This window comes from Oryx dammah, unplaced genomic scaffold, assembly GCF_014754425.2.
Source record: "Oryx dammah isolate SB20612 unplaced genomic scaffold, SCBI_Odam_1.1 HiC_scaffold_26, whole genome shotgun sequence".
In the NCBI taxonomy this organism is placed as follows: Eukaryota; Metazoa; Chordata; class Mammalia; order Artiodactyla; family Bovidae; genus Oryx; species Oryx dammah.
This window is the reverse complement of record NW_024070210.1, coordinates 59443312-59461021: the sequence shown is the minus strand read 5'-3', so window position 1 is coordinate 59461021 and position 17710 is coordinate 59443312. Positions and strand designations below refer to the sequence as shown.

General features: G+C 33.0%; 1 protein-coding gene across 1 annotated transcript in view; it reads right to left on the bottom strand.

The window, feature by feature from the left end:
* Positions 1–17710, bottom strand: part of SOS2 (SOS Ras/Rho guanine nucleotide exchange factor 2) — a 100120-nt gene that overhangs the window by 12617 nt on the left and 69793 nt on the right. Inside the window, exons 13-19 of the mRNA XM_040226783.1 lie at positions 16048–16151; positions 13155–13377; positions 9925–10044; positions 9606–9768; positions 4983–5100; positions 3804–3976; positions 1134–1250 (exon numbers count right to left, since the gene is read on the bottom strand). Coding sequence (XP_040082717.1) covers positions 1134–1250; positions 3804–3976; positions 4983–5100; positions 9606–9768; positions 9925–10044; positions 13155–13377; positions 16048–16151 — 1018 coding nt within the window. The remainder of the gene's footprint in view (positions 1–1133; positions 1251–3803; positions 3977–4982; positions 5101–9605; positions 9769–9924; positions 10045–13154; positions 13378–16047; positions 16152–17710) is intronic.

Below are 17710 nucleotides of genomic sequence, written 5' to 3'. Positions count from 1 at the left end.
ATTTTAAGGTGGACTTGAATAATGTATAAGTAAACCTCTTTTCATAATTCAGAAATAAAATACTGCAAAATTCATGTGAAAACAACTGTTTGCTCCCAAGACACTTGAATCTAAATTTCTTCAAATTATTGATATCGATTTTATAAATATTTACTGTAGATATAATTCAGTTCAGTTCAGTCACTCAGTCATGTCCGACTCTTTGCGACCCCATGAATCACAGCACGCCAGGCCTCCCTGTTCATCACCATCTCTAGTTGCTATAGTAAAAAGAGACATCCTCTCCCCAACTCCACAAAATAATAAATGACTAACCTCTGCAATGATACTCTAAGAGTCTTTGGGGAAAATTGCTATCATTGTCTCTCACCTTCATCCTCCACTTTAAAAAATTCCCACAGTGGTAACTTAATGAAAAATATGAACTCAGATTCAGATAATCTGAATTAAAACCTCAAGTGTGCCCATATCTAGCTATGCAGCGTTGAAAAGGTTATTTATCTCCTTTGAGCCTCAGCCTTTATGTCTGTAAAATGAGACCACGGTCAATATCATACAACTGTTGTGGAGATGAGGTAACATGAAACTTTCTGGCCCGAAGTTCATGTATTACAAATGCTTTTTACTTCCTTCCACATCTTGTTTCACTTTCAGCTACTTATAATTGGTTTCCTGCTACTTCTGTGTCACTGTAAACCCCAGGAATAAATAGTAGCAAATTTTAGCAAGTGAGGTGGGTTCCAGTGGTAACTGAGGACAGTGGTGCTCTTATGGCAGAAATCATGGTTAAGTCAGAAGAACCACGATGTATCTCCTTACTCTTTCCCAAGTCTCTTCATTCCCTGTCCTATTTATTACCTACCTGTCATTAGGTTCTCACTTTCTCATAGCTTTCCCCCTTATGCTAGGAAGGATCAGAAATGGATGGGTAAGTAAGTGGTTTAAGAGAGAGGATACATCAGGTTTTATCTAACTGCTAACTTTCCCCCTACAGGATATATAATTTTAGAAATAGTTTAATACTGCAAAACAGGCATTCAAGCAAAGTATGATTTTAATGGAAACAGTCTGCTGAACATTAAAGACACTATTGTTTTAAAAAACAAAATTTTCCAAAATTGTAATGGACTTACAAATCGAGGTGGCTGTTTGCAGTTTCGGGGTTCAATTTCTAGTGACTTGTTGAACAAATAATCTGTAAACTCTTTTTCAGAAGCACATCCCATGGGGTTAAGGTTTTCAAAGAATCTCTGGAATTAAATATCCATAAGTACATATTTTAGATTTTATTAAAATGTTTACTTCATCGCTTTAATATCAAAAAAAATATCAACAAATTAATAGATCCTAATGTCTGAAAAGTCCTCAAGGATTGCTGATTCCAATCTCTCTATTTTGGGATAAAATTATAAAGTTTTTATGGAAGTTTTATACTCCAGTCTTAAAGTTCTATTAAGAAGATGACCAGACTTTCACTTATTATCATCTTAATAGCTTGGTATCCCTCAGTTAACATTCCTACTGATTACACAACAAAATGATCATCAGTAATAAGTCAAAAGTGTTTAAAACAGAATTATAGTTATAATCCACAATAAAACTTTGATGATAAGGAAAAAAGTAGAGATAAATTGGATTAAAGTCTATTCAAAAATAATTTCAAGGACAATAATATATTTTAACATATCTGTGCTCACATCTAACAAAATAACTTTTCTGTCTTTAATGAAAAAGTATTTCCTAAACTTAAACATAGGTTTTTAAGTAGAAAGTTTAGATGATTTAACAAAGTGCAAAAAGAAAAACAGTAATCTCACAATGAGAGATTGCACTGTCCATGTTTTACTGTTGGGATAGTCTTCCAGTGTTTTAACTATGTGTGTGAACATATGCACATATACATTATTATAATTTTTTGCCTGCAAAATTGGGGTCACAACATAGGTATTTTTAGCCTTTTGAAAATATTAATTTTTTTTCTGTATGGTTTACTTTAAATAATACAAATGTTAGCTATATTGTACTTCATCAGATGAAATGTTCCAGAATTTATTTCACCAATTTCCATATAGGTAGTAACGTACATAGGTGGTTTCTAATTTTTTGCTATTATAATTACCGTTATTATCAACTCCTCATGCATAAATTTTTCTGTGCATTTCTGATGACTTCCTTATAAGCAAATGATTGTATTTAGTTTAATTTTGAAGCGGCTTAGAAACATATGTAAATATAAGTTCTGAGTTTTAGCTTTACCAGCAGGCAAAATGAGCTTTAGAATTTCTAGTATAAACTTCTTCCGTTTTTTTTCTGCCAATTTCAAGAAAATTGCATTACTACTTTAACAATACTGAAATAATTTATTCTTATATTCAGGTCAGCTAAATTAAATCATATGGACCAACAGTAATTTAAAGACTTTTATAAAGTTATAATTGTGATTTTCTCATTTGTTACTCTACTTTTAAATACTATTTAGTTTGGTTAACTATGCTTTGAAAGTGAATGGCTACTTTATCTTTATTTTAAGCTTACTTTGAGTCAATCGTAAAAAAAGCATTCTCTGCTCCTTACCCGTAAAAGAATGCTTTAAATGATGGCGGGATGTCTAGATCATATGCAGAAACCTATCAGGAATTATTGAGATACGAATGCTAAAAGCACTATTTTAATTAGACCCAACTAAAATGCAACATTATTTCTGTGACGAAATACAGTATGAATTCTAATTTGGGCTTCAAGAACATTTCTTTTTTCTTTTGGCTCCATCACACAGCTTGTGGGATCTTAGTTCCCTGAACGGGGATTGAACCTGGGCCCTTGGCACTGGATCTCCAGGGAATTCCGTCAAGAACATCTCTTTACCCCTATGGAGCACCAAATCACAGAGGGTTGGCTAAATGCTGAGAGAAGGGGATGGAACAAATGACCATTTTCTTTAAAGCAAGTATCTGTTCATATTTTCATAATGGTGTACACTTCAAGTCAATTTTTCTTAGGACTTTAGGGTTCTTTGTTTTGAACTTGGAACAAAGAATAGTTACCATCTTACAATTTAGGAGGATGGGAATGATGGTGACCATTTTCACTCAATATGCTCAACCTGCAGACTATATCTGAAAGTGTAGCACAATTTTTAATGTGAAAGGTAAACCTATTCTCTTATCATATGTTCTGAATTTCAAATAAACATAACGCAATAATATCTACTTACTATAGACATAATACCATAGTATTTATTCTAATTTAGAAGATATTCACACCTTATAGTACCACAGTATCAATATTATGAACTATTGCTCAAAACAGAGTATCAAGTGATAAAATACTTTTTTAAAAATCATTTTTTTGCTATGCATATATACATATCACTCTCCCAACCCCTTCCCCTACTTAAATGCAGTGTTCTTATAAAGGTATTAATTACTTAATGTTATACTGGCACATGTAAAATATCTAAAATGTCTATTAATTAATGATAGTACTGGTAGTGGATTTTCTTTTAACTGCGTGGACATCAGAAAGCATCTTTCATTCCATTTTGTCATTCATTTTTTTGAAAGTGTTACTTAAACCTGTGGCACAAAGAAGCAATAACTGTCAAGACAAAGTGCCTAGTAATGTTATTAACAGCAGATTGTTAGTGGTGAATATCTAATATTCACCACTTCTATCTACTGATTCATTAATGCATATTATTTTCATAGCAAAATAAAGATCATAATGTATGGCTATGGAATTTCTTAGAGAGGGCAGAGGACTTAACATGTTCTCTTTTAAAGATAAGCAAAAAAAATATTTACCCTCATTTCTGGTTCTATCCGTAAACAGTAAGGTTGATTTTGATACTGCTGAATTTCTCCAGTAATTTCAGCTACTTTCCTCCTCTTACTGAAATTGATTAAATCTTTCCCTTTCTTTTTTAAAAAATCATTATTCCCTTCTTCAGTCTTCAGTATATTTGTTAAATATATTCCTAGTAAAAAAAGTATTTGAAGAAAAGTTTTAAAATTGGTTACTTAACCATTTGGGAAAACAATTGATCTAGTAAAGTTGAAAGACATCCTATAATACAGCAGGTCTTACTAGTGAAATCTCTGATATATTTAATAATCAACTCTACATGAAGAATTTTTTACATGGATGGAAATAATTTAAAGTTGAAAGAAAATTAGGGTTTGGGCTTAATTTGCCATTTCTTAGTCTAATAGCCTAAAATAAAAGGGAGGATTCATTCACAGTCTAAATTATGTGTTAAATCTACTCTAACCATTTTAATATTTACTTATAAATATTTAACGGCAATGATCTTAAATGATTATTGATAAAATATTTAATACCAATGATCTTAAGTGATTACTGACCAACAAATTAATTTTAAGCCAATTCTGGTTAATAAGACTACAGATTTGTAAACTAATTCTGCTTTCCCAAAGCCTGTAATTTAGACACAAAAGAATTATTCTTCAGTTTTGGACCGGAAGAAAGTTTTCAGTTTCTCTTTCACACATAATTAGATTCATTTACATCAGTGGCTCTCAACTGGGGACAATTCTGTCCCCCAGAGGACAGGTATCTGGGAATGTCTGGAGACATTTTTTGGTGTGTGCTATAATTTGAATGGTCGAATGTTCAAAATTCATTATGGTGAAATCCTGATGCCAATGTGACAGAATGAGGTGGTGAGGACTTTGAGAGGTGCTAAACTTATATGAGGTTGGAGCCCTCATGAATGAAACTACTGGTCTTATAGAAGAGAGTCCACAGGACTCCTTACAACTCTATGAGATAATCAGCAGAATTACAAGTTTTATAGATAAGAGTCTACATATAGAGTTTAGGTTTTATTTATCAATATAGACAGCTAATAAAAGTAGATGTGCTCAGATATAAAATCAGGACTATCTGCTTCTAAAGGCTGGTCTCTTTTTGCTATATAACAAACTCTCCCTCAAAATATAAATCGATATTTTGTAACTTACCAAAAAAAGGCACACAGGGTGGATTGATTGACTTAAGTTTCACTAGATATTTTTTAAAATGATCTTGACTTAATTCCACAGCTTCATCCAAAATTTTCCTTTTTCTTTCCTGCAATGCCTTTAAAATATATAAATGGAGTATAATTTGTTTTTTTTTTAAAAAAAACAACTCAGTCATATTTTTTAGGTGCAGAGCTTTCAATTTTAATATTGTACAAATGTTTGAAAAAAAAAGCTTTTAAATTAAGAGATCAGTAGTATTCTTATCTCTACTTGCTGGAAATAACTTATCTATAAATATAGAACTTTAAAACTTAGTTTTTTTCTAATATAAATTAGAGGATTAAACAATAAAATAATCTTCCTTAAGACATTACTAGTTATAATGCTGATTAGCTGGAGTTTCAAGTTATAGCTAGGGGAGAAAAATATAATCCCATGGCATTCAAGTATTTTTCTACTGGAAAGTCTTTTGGGACTAAGGGTAATAAGATTTTGGTAAAGAGGAGGCCAGGGGAGGGAGACAAGAATTGAACAAAAATTTATTAAACCAAGTAAGCAGTCATTTATTTTATTAAACCAAGTAAGCAGTCATTTATTTTATATTTCATTATTACATTTTATAATTAAAAGTCAGTTATTTTATTTTTAACCTGATACATACACACACACACACACACACACACAAATTGACAGCAAACATACTTGATGAAAAACCACTCAACTCATTTCCTTTAACTTAAGGAAAAGCAAAGGTGACTGCACTGTAACTTTTATTCAGTACTCTACAGAAGTTCTAACTAGAATGGACAAGAAAAATAAATAAATAAATAAAAGACTAGCTACTGAGAAGAAAAATTGCCAGTATTCACAGAGGAAACGATTATGTAAAGAAATGTAATAAATCTACATATAGAATGTTAATGAAAGAATTTAGCAATATTGCTGGATATAGAACCAATAGGCAAAAATCAACTGCATTTTTAGATATCATCAATAAAGAAAACAAAATTTAAAATATTCTAATATAAATCTAACAAAACAGTTGTGAGGTCTTCATCAATAAAACCATAAAACTTTATTAAATAAATAAATGGAGAGATACACTATGTTCGTAGTTGGGAGGATTCATTATTGTAAAAATGTCAGTTCTTCATAATTGATTTATAGAACCTATACAATTCTTATCAAAATCGCAACCTTTCAGATGATTCTACAATTACATAATAGCAAAGGGTCAAGAATAAGTCACTCTTGGGAATTCCCTGACAGTCCAGTGGTTAGCACTCAGTGCTTTCACTGCTGGAGTCCAGGTTCAATCCCTGCTTGGGAACTAAACAAAAAGAGTAAATCACTCTTGAAAAAGGAAGCTTGGTGGGGACTTGGCCTACTATAGTGTATCAAGAACCAGTATAAAATTCTGACAATTTAAACATGCAGCACTAGCACAGGAATAATGGAATACATTAAAGGAATAGAACAGAGGAGCCAGAACAGGGCCACACATTAATGGATACTCAATCCATGACATAGCTGGCACCTAGAGATCAATGAGGAAAGAATGCACTTTTAATAAACGTGTGGGGTCATCTGGCTAGCCAAATGGAACACAAAATGAAATTAGACTCCATACTCAAAACTTAGTTTCCAGCTAGATTAAGGACTTAATGAGACAGATAAAACATTAAGATAACAGAGGAGGATCTATTATACAAGACACCAACAACCACAAATTACAAAGGAAAAAATAAATGTGACATTAATAATTTTTGTTCACCAAAAGACATAATAAAAATGGTGAAAACAGAAGCTTTGATCTGGAAAAAAGGTATTTAAAACAAATATAACTGACAAAGGATTAAAATATAGTATATGAGAGAACTCATACAAATTCATGAGAAAAACTCAAGCAAGAAAAGTAAAAAAATTTCCACAATACAAAGAGCCAATAAACATCTTAAAAGAGGTTCAAACTCAATAGAAATCAAGAAATTATAAACCCAAACCACAAGACTGGAAAAATTAAAAGAACTGACAATATCAAGTGTCAGTGAGAATGTGGAACAACCAGAGTTCGTATGTTTCCAGTGGGAGTATAAACTGGTACAGTAATTTGAGAAAACAACTGGACATTATCTATTCTATCATCCAATAATTCTACTTCTAGGTATGTGAGAGAAATTTGTATATGTATGCACCAGGACACAGGTAGAAAATGTTTATGACAATAACAGCATCAAACTAGAAACAATATGAATGACCATTAACTAATAAATAAATAAGCAAATAAATAAATTTTAGTAAAGTTATTTCTATAATTTTCTTGATGAGATCTCTAGTTTTTCCCGTTCTATTGTTTTTCCTCTATTTCTTTTTGCATTGATCACTTAGCAAGGGTTCTTATCTCTCCTTGCTATTCTTTGGAACTCTGCATTCAAATGGATATATCTTTCCTTTTCTCCTTTGTCTTTCGATTCTCTTCTTTTCTCAGCTATTTGTAAGCCCTCCTCAGATAACCATTTTGCTTTTCTGCATTTCTTTCTCTTGGGGATGGTTCTGATTGTCACCTCCTGTACAGTGTGTGAACCTCCGTCCATAGTTCTTCAGGCACTCTGTCTATCAGATCTAATCCCTTGAATCTATTTCTATAATACGACACAACTATAAAAAAGAATGGCCTATAATTATAAGAAACAATATGGATGAATTTTAGGAAAATAATACTGAGTGAAAAAAGTCTTGGAAGAATTATATTCACATATAATTGAGAAAGAGGAAAAACAGAACAACGTTGTTTAGCGCTACAAATAGTAAAACTATAGAAAAAAGCAAAAGAATGATAAGCACAAGATTTAGCACAGTAGTTGGCTCTGAAGGGACAAAGGAGATGGAACTGGGAAAGGTTTTTAAACTGGATGCCAGGTAAACAGGCTTTTTTTGGTATTTTTATTCCTTATACCATATACCTATTTTAAGAAATATTGTTAAGGTGAAGTCGCTCAGTCGTGTCCGACTCTTTGCGACCCCATGGACTGTAGTCTACCAGGCTCCTCCGTCCATGGGATTCTCCAGGCAAGAATACTGGAGTGGGTTGCCATTTCCTTCTCCAGGGGATCTTCCCGACCCAGGGATCGAACCCAGGTCTCCCGCATTGGAGGCAGACGCTTTAACCTCTGAGCCGCCAGGGAAGTAAGAAATATTGTTGAACATTTAATATTTTAAGAAACTAAGGCTTAACCTCTCAAAATGAATATATTTCTTTAGAGTTTACAAAATGAGAACTGAAGTTATTAGTCTCTTAGATTAATATTTGGCAATATTTGACTACTAACATCTTTAATATATAATATGTCCAGACAAATCAATAACATGCAAACACTCAAATAGAAAAACACACAAATGAAAGCAGTTTAACCCTATACTCCCCTCTAATCACAACCCACTGTAAGAATGAATGCTAAGTGAAGAGTACATATCCTTCCACACTCTTCTCAATGCTTGTGCAAGTCCACTTACATGTTTCGAGTTTGTTCTGTTCTATCAAAATGAAATCATATTATATTAATTTTTCTAAAGATTTTTGAAATGGCTTTTCCCCTGAATGTCACACTATTCTTTTAAGACATACACATAGATTCTAGTCACTTTTTTCCCCTAGCCAACCAATACTCCACATGATAGGGATAGGATAACATAATCATTCTCCTATTGATGGACATACAGGTTGGATCTAGCTTTCTGCTACTGTTAGTACAATTAATGCTGCAGAAACTAGATCTTAATTTGTACCTTAATTTTATAGTCCTGAGCCTTTTATTCTGTGTCCAAAAGTATGTGTATTTTAACATCAGATTAAATGTTGTCAGATTACTTTCCAGTAACACTATAAAAGTTCACATTCTTAAAGGCAAATATACTTACATGGCTGAGTCTCTAAATTTTCTATACTTTCTATATCTTCCAAATTTTTAATGATAAACATGAAAACATATACCGTGTTTACACAATTATTTTTTATAATTTAAAAAAACATTTAAGTTTTAGAAAGCATTCTCTCCATGTTACTTGACTATATACTACAGGTAATTAAAGTAATTTGTATGTTTATATTTATAAAATATATTTAGTCATTTATTTGAAACTGTCAGTCAATGTACTACTGAAAAATACATTTGGAACTTTATACATCTGAAAGTGAACGTGTCAGTCGCTCAGTTGAGTCCAACTGGTTGTGACCCCATGCGCTATAGCCCACTAGGTGCCTGTGTCTGTGGAACTGTCCAGGTAAGAATACAGGAATGGGTAGCCATTGCCTTCTCCAGGAGATCTTCCCTGGGTTCAATCCCTGGGTCTCCTGTGTTGCAGGCAGAATACTTACCATCGGAATCATTAGGGAAGCATTTAGGTAAGCACATTAAACAGTCACAGAACACATATTCTTTGATGAATTCTAGCCTTACTAGCATATATTGATGTATTTTCTAATATTGAGATACTGTGCTTCAGGAGTAAGATAGATTATTTGTAAAGGATTTACTCAAAAAAGATTGGTAGTAGAAGGAATCTCCTTTACATTAATTTTATCTCCTCTCAAAAGATAAACTATTTAAGCTTAAAACTTACCTCAAAGGTATGATCTAGTCTATAGACTGATACTGAATTTACTGCACTGACGATCTCCAATACACCATTGAAATTATTCAAATCTTGAAAAACTTGCAGAATTTCTATAATTCTACTCAGTATTGCCACCCGTTCCTCAAAATTTTCTGCCTCCACAATGCATCTAACAACAACAACAAAAAAAAACCATGGCTTAGAAAGCAAGAAGCAAGTGCCTTGTTTCATACAGAAAAGATATACATTTTCAGCCAGAATGTTTGCTTATATGTGACTTAATGTTATATTAAGAAGTAATAATACAAAGTAAGTAAAAACTTACTTTTCAAACCAGAGGGTGAGATTTGTGGTGTGGCGAATCATTTTTAATAAATTTGGAGAATTTATTTCTTTATCTTCTTTGGTCCATACACTCCCTACAAGTTCAGAAGGTTGAACTTTCCTGTGGAACCAAAAATCCATGCACTTAATCTACAAGGGATCAGTATCAAAATTATTTAAAGGCCTCCAAAAGCTTAATAAGAAAAAGATAACTAGTTTAAAAGATAAGTGAACAAACATACAAGGAGATAATTTACAGAGAAACAGAACTGAATAGCTATGGACATGAAAGAATATTTTAACTCTTACTCAGAGAAAAGAACATTAAACCACAATGAAATCCCACTTTATTGCTATCACTATAAAAGAAGTTTAACACCAAATGGATAAAAATGTTGAAAAAAGAGAACTCCCCATCACTGATGTACAAGTAAAAATAGATATAACCACTTTTCAAAAAATTTCACAATATCTCATAACATTGAAGATATACATACTAGATCATTTAGCATTTCTAAGAACGTTCAGTCAGGCAAAATTTGCAAGAGTGAAAAATCCCAAACAACCTAAATGCTCATCATCAAGAGAATGGATAAACTGTGGAGTATTCATACAATGGAATACAATACAGCAGTTAAAATAACCAGACTGGAGCGATACTCAGCAACCTGAACAAATGGCAGAAATGACTTAAGTAAAAAAACAAGTTACAGAATGACACACAGGTAGAAACAGACTTAAAATGTGTAAAATAATGCTACGTGTTATGAATGGTTGTATGTATATAAATTATAAAGACACACATAGCAGTAGATGCCAAATATAAGATAGCAATTATCCTTTGGGAGAAAGAAGAGGAACGGGATTGGAGAGAATTACCCAGAGGATTTCACTTTTATTTGTAATGCTTTTGTTGTTGAGCCCTTACTGTATTATCATCTATATTTTTTAATAAAAAACAATCAGTTGAAAAAGCAGATAAAATCACTGTATATAGTGATTCAGGATTATATGATTTTTAAAATATTGACCAATGGCATTGCCATCACTGTCCGATAGATGTGGCTATTATAATAATAAAAAAATTCAGTAGATTTGAGTACAAAAGGGTACTTTGAACAGTCTTGGAAATAAATTTTCTTAATTGGTTCTATTATTTCACCAGAAATTTAGTTTACAGAGTGTCAATGTTTTACATATGGTATCCTTCTTCCATAATACACATATCACTTAACAAAGGTATTTCTATGTTTTGAAAGTAGGTCCACATAGAGCTCAGTGCTTTTTTATTCCTGATGTCCATTCATGTAACACTGTAAGGGAAAATCTAATTTCATACTATTTGCTTTGTTATCTAAGTAATAAGTCTCTTCATTCCCACCTATCACAAATCCCACAGTAAAGAAACAACTTAAGTGCCCATGAACCTAGAGGGTATTATGTGACATGAAATAAGTCAAGCAAAGTAAGAGAACACGTTATCACATATATATGGAATCTAAAACATATAACCAACAAATGAATATAACAAACTCATAGATACAGAGAACAAACTAGTGGTTATAGGTAAGGAAGAAGAAGGGGGAGGAGCAACTGGGGTAGATAATTAAGATGTAATAAAGTACTATGAACAAAACAAGTAAGCTACAAGGATATATCGTATAGTACAGGGAATACGGCCAAAATTTTATAATAACTTTAAATAAAATAGCCACAAAAATATTGAGTCACTATAATGTACACGTGAAACTAATACAATATTGTGTATCAACTATAATTTCAATTTAAAAAACTTTTTTCCTTAAAAAAATCCTATAATTCAAACAAAAACCACTTGAACTCCAAATTATTTAAAATATAACATGACACTCTGAATCAGATGGTAACAACCTCTGATGTGTGTGCTAGTCTGAACAGAACAACCAGGGCAAATCAGAAACCCAGTTCTAAAGGTTAAGTTTTATATCTGGTATCTTTCTACACTCTCCACTAACATTAAACTTTATATATTCTCTCTTTTCCCTGTGTAATCTCAGTTTAAAAAAACAATGGCTGCTAATTAGGATAATTTCTTAAGGATGTTTGTATTTCGAAAGCAGCTCCTGAATGCAGAAGTTTTTGATACAACCATAGTGGTACAGGTTAGTGGGTGGTGATTACCTACAAGGCCTATATTTTTTTTTTTGCAAGGCCTCTACTCTTCACAGGAACCTGGGTTGTAAACAAAAGAAGAAAGCTTATATTATGAGGGAGGAGAAGACAGAAAGAAGCTAACGCACTGGGAAAAGATAGGGGTTTAAAAAAAAAAAAAAACCTGACCAAGAAGTTGATAAAGCAAGTTGAAAAGAGAGAATGAGATACATGAGTTAGTAATTTGGGAATAAAATTTGAAATAAATAATATGACAAAGGGAAGTGTCCGATTTGGAGTAGATAGTGACCCTGGAAATGCCATAGCCATGATACTAAAAAGTTAGGTTGTAAATGGGTGATATGTGTGGATACAGGATGATGGCAGGAACTGCTTTATATATAAGACAAATGATGGGATACAGATAAAAATAGTCTAGCATATTTCTAGCAATCCTTATAAACAAAAGAAAATGATTTACAAGTTTTAAGTATGGTTCATCATCTACTTCAAAAATCCTTAAAGTCAATACTAATTTCAAATAGCTAAAGTATTTGAGACTCCTTAAAAGAAGTGAAGAAATCTTTATTCTACTAAGAACTGTTATTCATTTGCCTTGCAAAGCTAATCCAGTCAAGTCCCAAGTCAAAGTTTTTATTACAGAGTATTTGGAAAAAAAAAAAAAGAAGAAAGTTTATCTCACTCAATAGTCTATGGACTGAGCTGCCCAGAGCCTAGCATCTATACTGAGTGTCTTTTTTAACTGAACCAAGTTAAACTAAAGCAATATGAGAAAGCATCAGGAATAGGAGCTGGGTGATAGTCTAAAGTGCCTGCTTATTCTATTGCATTAGTCTTCTCTTTGCCACTTCTCTTGTGAAGGATTGCTAGTACCTAATCTAGGCCTAAAGAGCAATAATTTATAAGACTTTCACTTGCAGAACAGATAATTAAAAAATTGCTATGAACTTTCTTCCTAGTCCATAAGAATAGACAAGGTATTTTTAAGTACACATGAATAATTTTCAGAAAGTTCTGAAAATAGATAGAAATGTTCAATGTTCTTGAAAACACAGCAGCAAATTAATGTTAATTGTCTACCTGTAGAGATCAGATTCCAAAAGGGTCAGCTGACGTGCAATTTCTATTGGATGAAGTGTCATGAGATCAAATGTTTCAAACTGTCCTGGTCTGCTGATATGCCATTCAATTGGTGGAGGTGGACTTTCAAAAGTAATATTATGGCTTATACCATTTGCCTGAGCTTGTTTTTTCCTCTTGATGATCTTAGCAATTGACTCTACCCATTTCTTCATTGCTTTCCCTAGAAAAAGAACACAAACAAAAAAAGCCCTTTATTTGACAAACATTAACTGAAAATATTCATATAATTTGTAACTTTCATCTACTTTCAACAATTATCAACTCACGGCCACTGTTTTACCTAATATCACTCATGTCCTCCCTCTACTCCTTATATTATTTCAAAGCAAACTGAAGGTATAATATAATTTCATTCATATTTAAGTATGTATCTGAAAGTTAAGACTTTAAAAAAAACACAGTACCATTATCACATATAAAAATGACAGTATCTTCTTCATATCATCAAATATTTAGTTAGTATTCACATTTCTCTGATTGTCTCAGGGAACCAACTGTCTTCCTACAGTTGGTTTGTAGAAAATAGGATTCAAACAAGATGTACACATTGCACTGAGTCAGTATATCTCAAGACTCCATTAATCAACAGGTTCCTCTCTTATCTCTCATTTCTTCAGACAATTTATTTGTTGAAATTCAGTCACTTGTGGTGTTTCTCAAGTCTAAATTTTGCCAATTCAATCTTTGTGGCATCATCAGCCCTATTTCTCTGTCTCTGTATTTTCTGTAGGTCAACACATACAGATTGATCTGGTCCAGGACAAACTTTAAACATGAATACTTGCAAGAATATTTCTGACAGGAGGCATAAAATGTCTTTATGATGTTACTGTGAGTTTGAAAAATGGTCATACTCTAATTCTGTCATTCCTTCTTCACTTATTAGGTGCAATGCTTCTACAAAACCTTTCCCTCTTATGACCCAGCAATTACCACTCCTAGGCATATACCCTGAGGAAACCAAAACTGAAAAAGACACATGCACCCCCATGTTCGCTGCAGCACTCTGCAACAGCTAGACATGAAAGCAATCTAGATGTCCGTCAACAGATGACTGGATAAAGAAGCCGCGGTACATATATACAGTGGAATACTACTCAGCCATAAAAAGGAACACATTTGAGTCAGTTCTCCAGATCCTATTATATAGAGTGAAGGAAGTCAGAAAGAGAAAAATAAATATTGTGTATTAACGCACATATATGGAATCGATAGAGAGAGTAATGATGAACCTATTTGCAGGGCAGCAATGGAGACACAGACAGAGACAAGACTTATGGACAAGGACAGCAGGAGAGTGGAAGGAGAGGGTGAGATGAATGGAGAGAGTCACACAGAAGTATATACACTACATATGCAAAATAGGCAGCCAATGGAAATTTGCTGTATGACTCAAGGAACTCAAACTGGGGCTCTGCAGTAACCTAGAGGGGTGGGATGGGGAGGGAGATGGGAAGGTTAAAGAGGGAGGGGACATACATACACCTATGGTTAATTAATGTTGATGTATGACAGAGATCAAGCCAATATTATAAAGTAATCATCAATCAATTAAAAACAAATAAATATGATTATTAAAAAAAAATCTTCAAAAAAAAAACTTTCCCTCATCAACTACTGAGTTATCTTGAGGAATAACTTGTATTGGAAAGGCCTTTAAACAAAACTATTTAATTGTTTTATTCTAATATGTGTATTTTAGAAGCTTCTTATAGCAAATAAAATCTAGTGTCTTCATTAAGAACATTAAATTAAAAATTAACTTAGTACTATAAAGCACACATGATAAAAATGTGTTTTAAACATCTCAAAATTGAAACAAATCACATTCTCTATTTTAAGTAAAATTCACCTTAAAGAATAAGTAGGAGATGAAAGAAGCTATATTTAATTTACAGTATTCCAATATTTTTAAGGCAGTGGCACCCCACTCCAGTACTCCTGCCTGGAAAATCCCATGGATGCCTGGTAGGCTGCAGTCCATGGGGTTGCTGAGGGTCGGACACGACTGAGTGACTTCACTTTCACTTTCACTTTTCACTACCAGGGAAAACATGAGTTTTCTGGATTCAATAGCATATATCTGATATGTTGCACATTTTGATACATACATTTGTTTGATGCTCACTGCCTAGAGTTTCATCTGATGGACTGTGCTCTGCAACTTCAGGTAGGAAACCCCTACCTTTTAGGTGCTAAAAATATACCAAAAACTTTTCCAGGGGAAATAGATATTATTTAAGAAGCTGTTAGGGCTTCCCTCATAGCTCAGTTGGTGAAGATTATATGCCTGCAATGCATAAGACCTGGGTTCAATTCCTAGGTCAGGAAGATCCCCTGGAGAAGGAAATGGCAACCAACTCCAGTATTCTTGCCTGGAGAATCCATGGTTAGAGGAGTCTGACACACTACAGTCCATGGGGTCACAAGAGTTGGACATAACTTAGTGACTAAACGGCCAATACCAAGAAGCTGTTAACCATTCAAAACTGAAGAATAAGATAAAGGAAAATAAACAGGTTAAATTACAGAAATATTTAATTAGTTAAAGGAGTGGCAGCAATGAGATGAGATAAAGTTTTAAATTTACTAAAGAGGACATCTGACTTCTTTAAAAAAAAAAAAAGATTTTCCTAAAAACCTTTAACACTTCAGGTGGTTCTAAACATATGTGAGAGCCTTCAAGTCTATAAAAATTATTCCAAATCTTAGTTCTTTTTTAAAATGAAAAATAGTTTATCTTCTTAAATTGAAAGTCACATAAATTAAAAAAAAAAACACAAAACCTCATGTGCAACAGAAGAGTCAATCAAATCTTTAAATAATATACCTCTTACACTTGAAATGAAGAATTCTAGTCTTTCAAGCAGCTCCAAGTCTCTTTCAAAGTCATAAAAATGGTGTTCAACCCAGTGCCGAAACACATTTAAGACCCTGACAAAATGAAAAGAAACACATTTTAGTAAAACCCAAGCATTCAATTATACTTCTTTCACTTCTCTAATGCCATGGTGATACTTTTATACACTAGGGCCAATATAAAACCCAAGAGTTTAATTTTATAAGCATGGAAAAGTACCTTTTCTTTTTTTATATGTAGAAAATGTATTCTCTGTAATTACAAAAGATACTTTTAAGTTCTTCAATTGTAAAAGGATTTCTTTGAAAGATCTAAAATTTGAAAACCAACTAAGATTTAGTGTATTTGGTTCTAAATGTAAGTACTATCATCAAATTATCTGTATTTGCAGGTAGGCTCACATTCTTTTATTTCAAAAGACAAAAGTATTTCTGACAGAGCTATTTTGTTTTACGCTGCTGCTGCTTAATCACTTCAGTTTTGTCCAACTCTGTGCAGCCCTATGGACTGCACCCTGCAAGGCTCCTCTATCCATGGGATTCTCTAGACAAGAGTACTGGAGGGAGTTGCCATGCTCTCCTCCAGGAGATCTTCCCAATCCAGGGATCGAACCCAAGTCTCTTACATCTACCTGCACTGGCAGGCAGGTTCTTTACCACCAAGCACCACCTGGGAAGCCCATTTTGTTTTATAGTACCTCAAAAATAATTACTTACACCTTGCAAATAAAGATGTAAACAATTAACACAAATATAACATTCCATTCTCCATCACAAAGATACAGTTAGTATATATTAATTTCATTAGCATTTTTCCTTCATTATATCAATGAATGACTATTTCTAGGTTATCTTCCCACCTATACCATCCACAACCACCCAGCAGTTGTCAGGCAATAGTTTTTTCCCCAGACTAGGAAAATACTCTAAATTTCTAATGCTATCTGGAATAAGTGCCTGGTTAGCTCAGTGGCTTAATGCACTATCTTCTTACACAAAGAATGACATACTAAAAGTTTTGGCTAAAAGATATATAGTTGGAAGCATCATCACGCCTCCAAAACTGCATTTATTTGTGGCAATTATCCTTGAAAATAAACATTTAATATACTTAGTTTTAAATTTTCAGTTTACTGGTTAGCCTTAATCAAGGAACCTTAACATTTATAGGAGAAATATTTAATCATATATAACTAATAAGATATCTCAGTTTTCCCATGGAAAAGGTTAGGTAAAAGTTTTGATTTTCACTTGCACTATAAATAGGCCTAATCAAAGGCGCTTTCACTTTTCAATGCTCACTGAACACTGAAACAAACAAACAAGCACTGGCTCAGGCAGCCAGATATAAGTTTGAACCCTGTCCTGTCACTCCTTTTATACGACCTATCTCAAATTACTTGATCCTGTTAACTTTCAATTTTCTTTTAAACAAAGTGAAAATAGTAACTGTGAGGACAAAATAAAAAAGATAAAGCACTTAGGCACACAGAGTAACATAACAACTGGCAGATGCTGTTACTAAATACATTTTTAGAAATTACTACATAGATAACCAACAAGGACCAACTGTATAGCACTGGGAACTATGCTCATTATCTTGTAATAACCTATAATGGAAAACAATCTAAAAA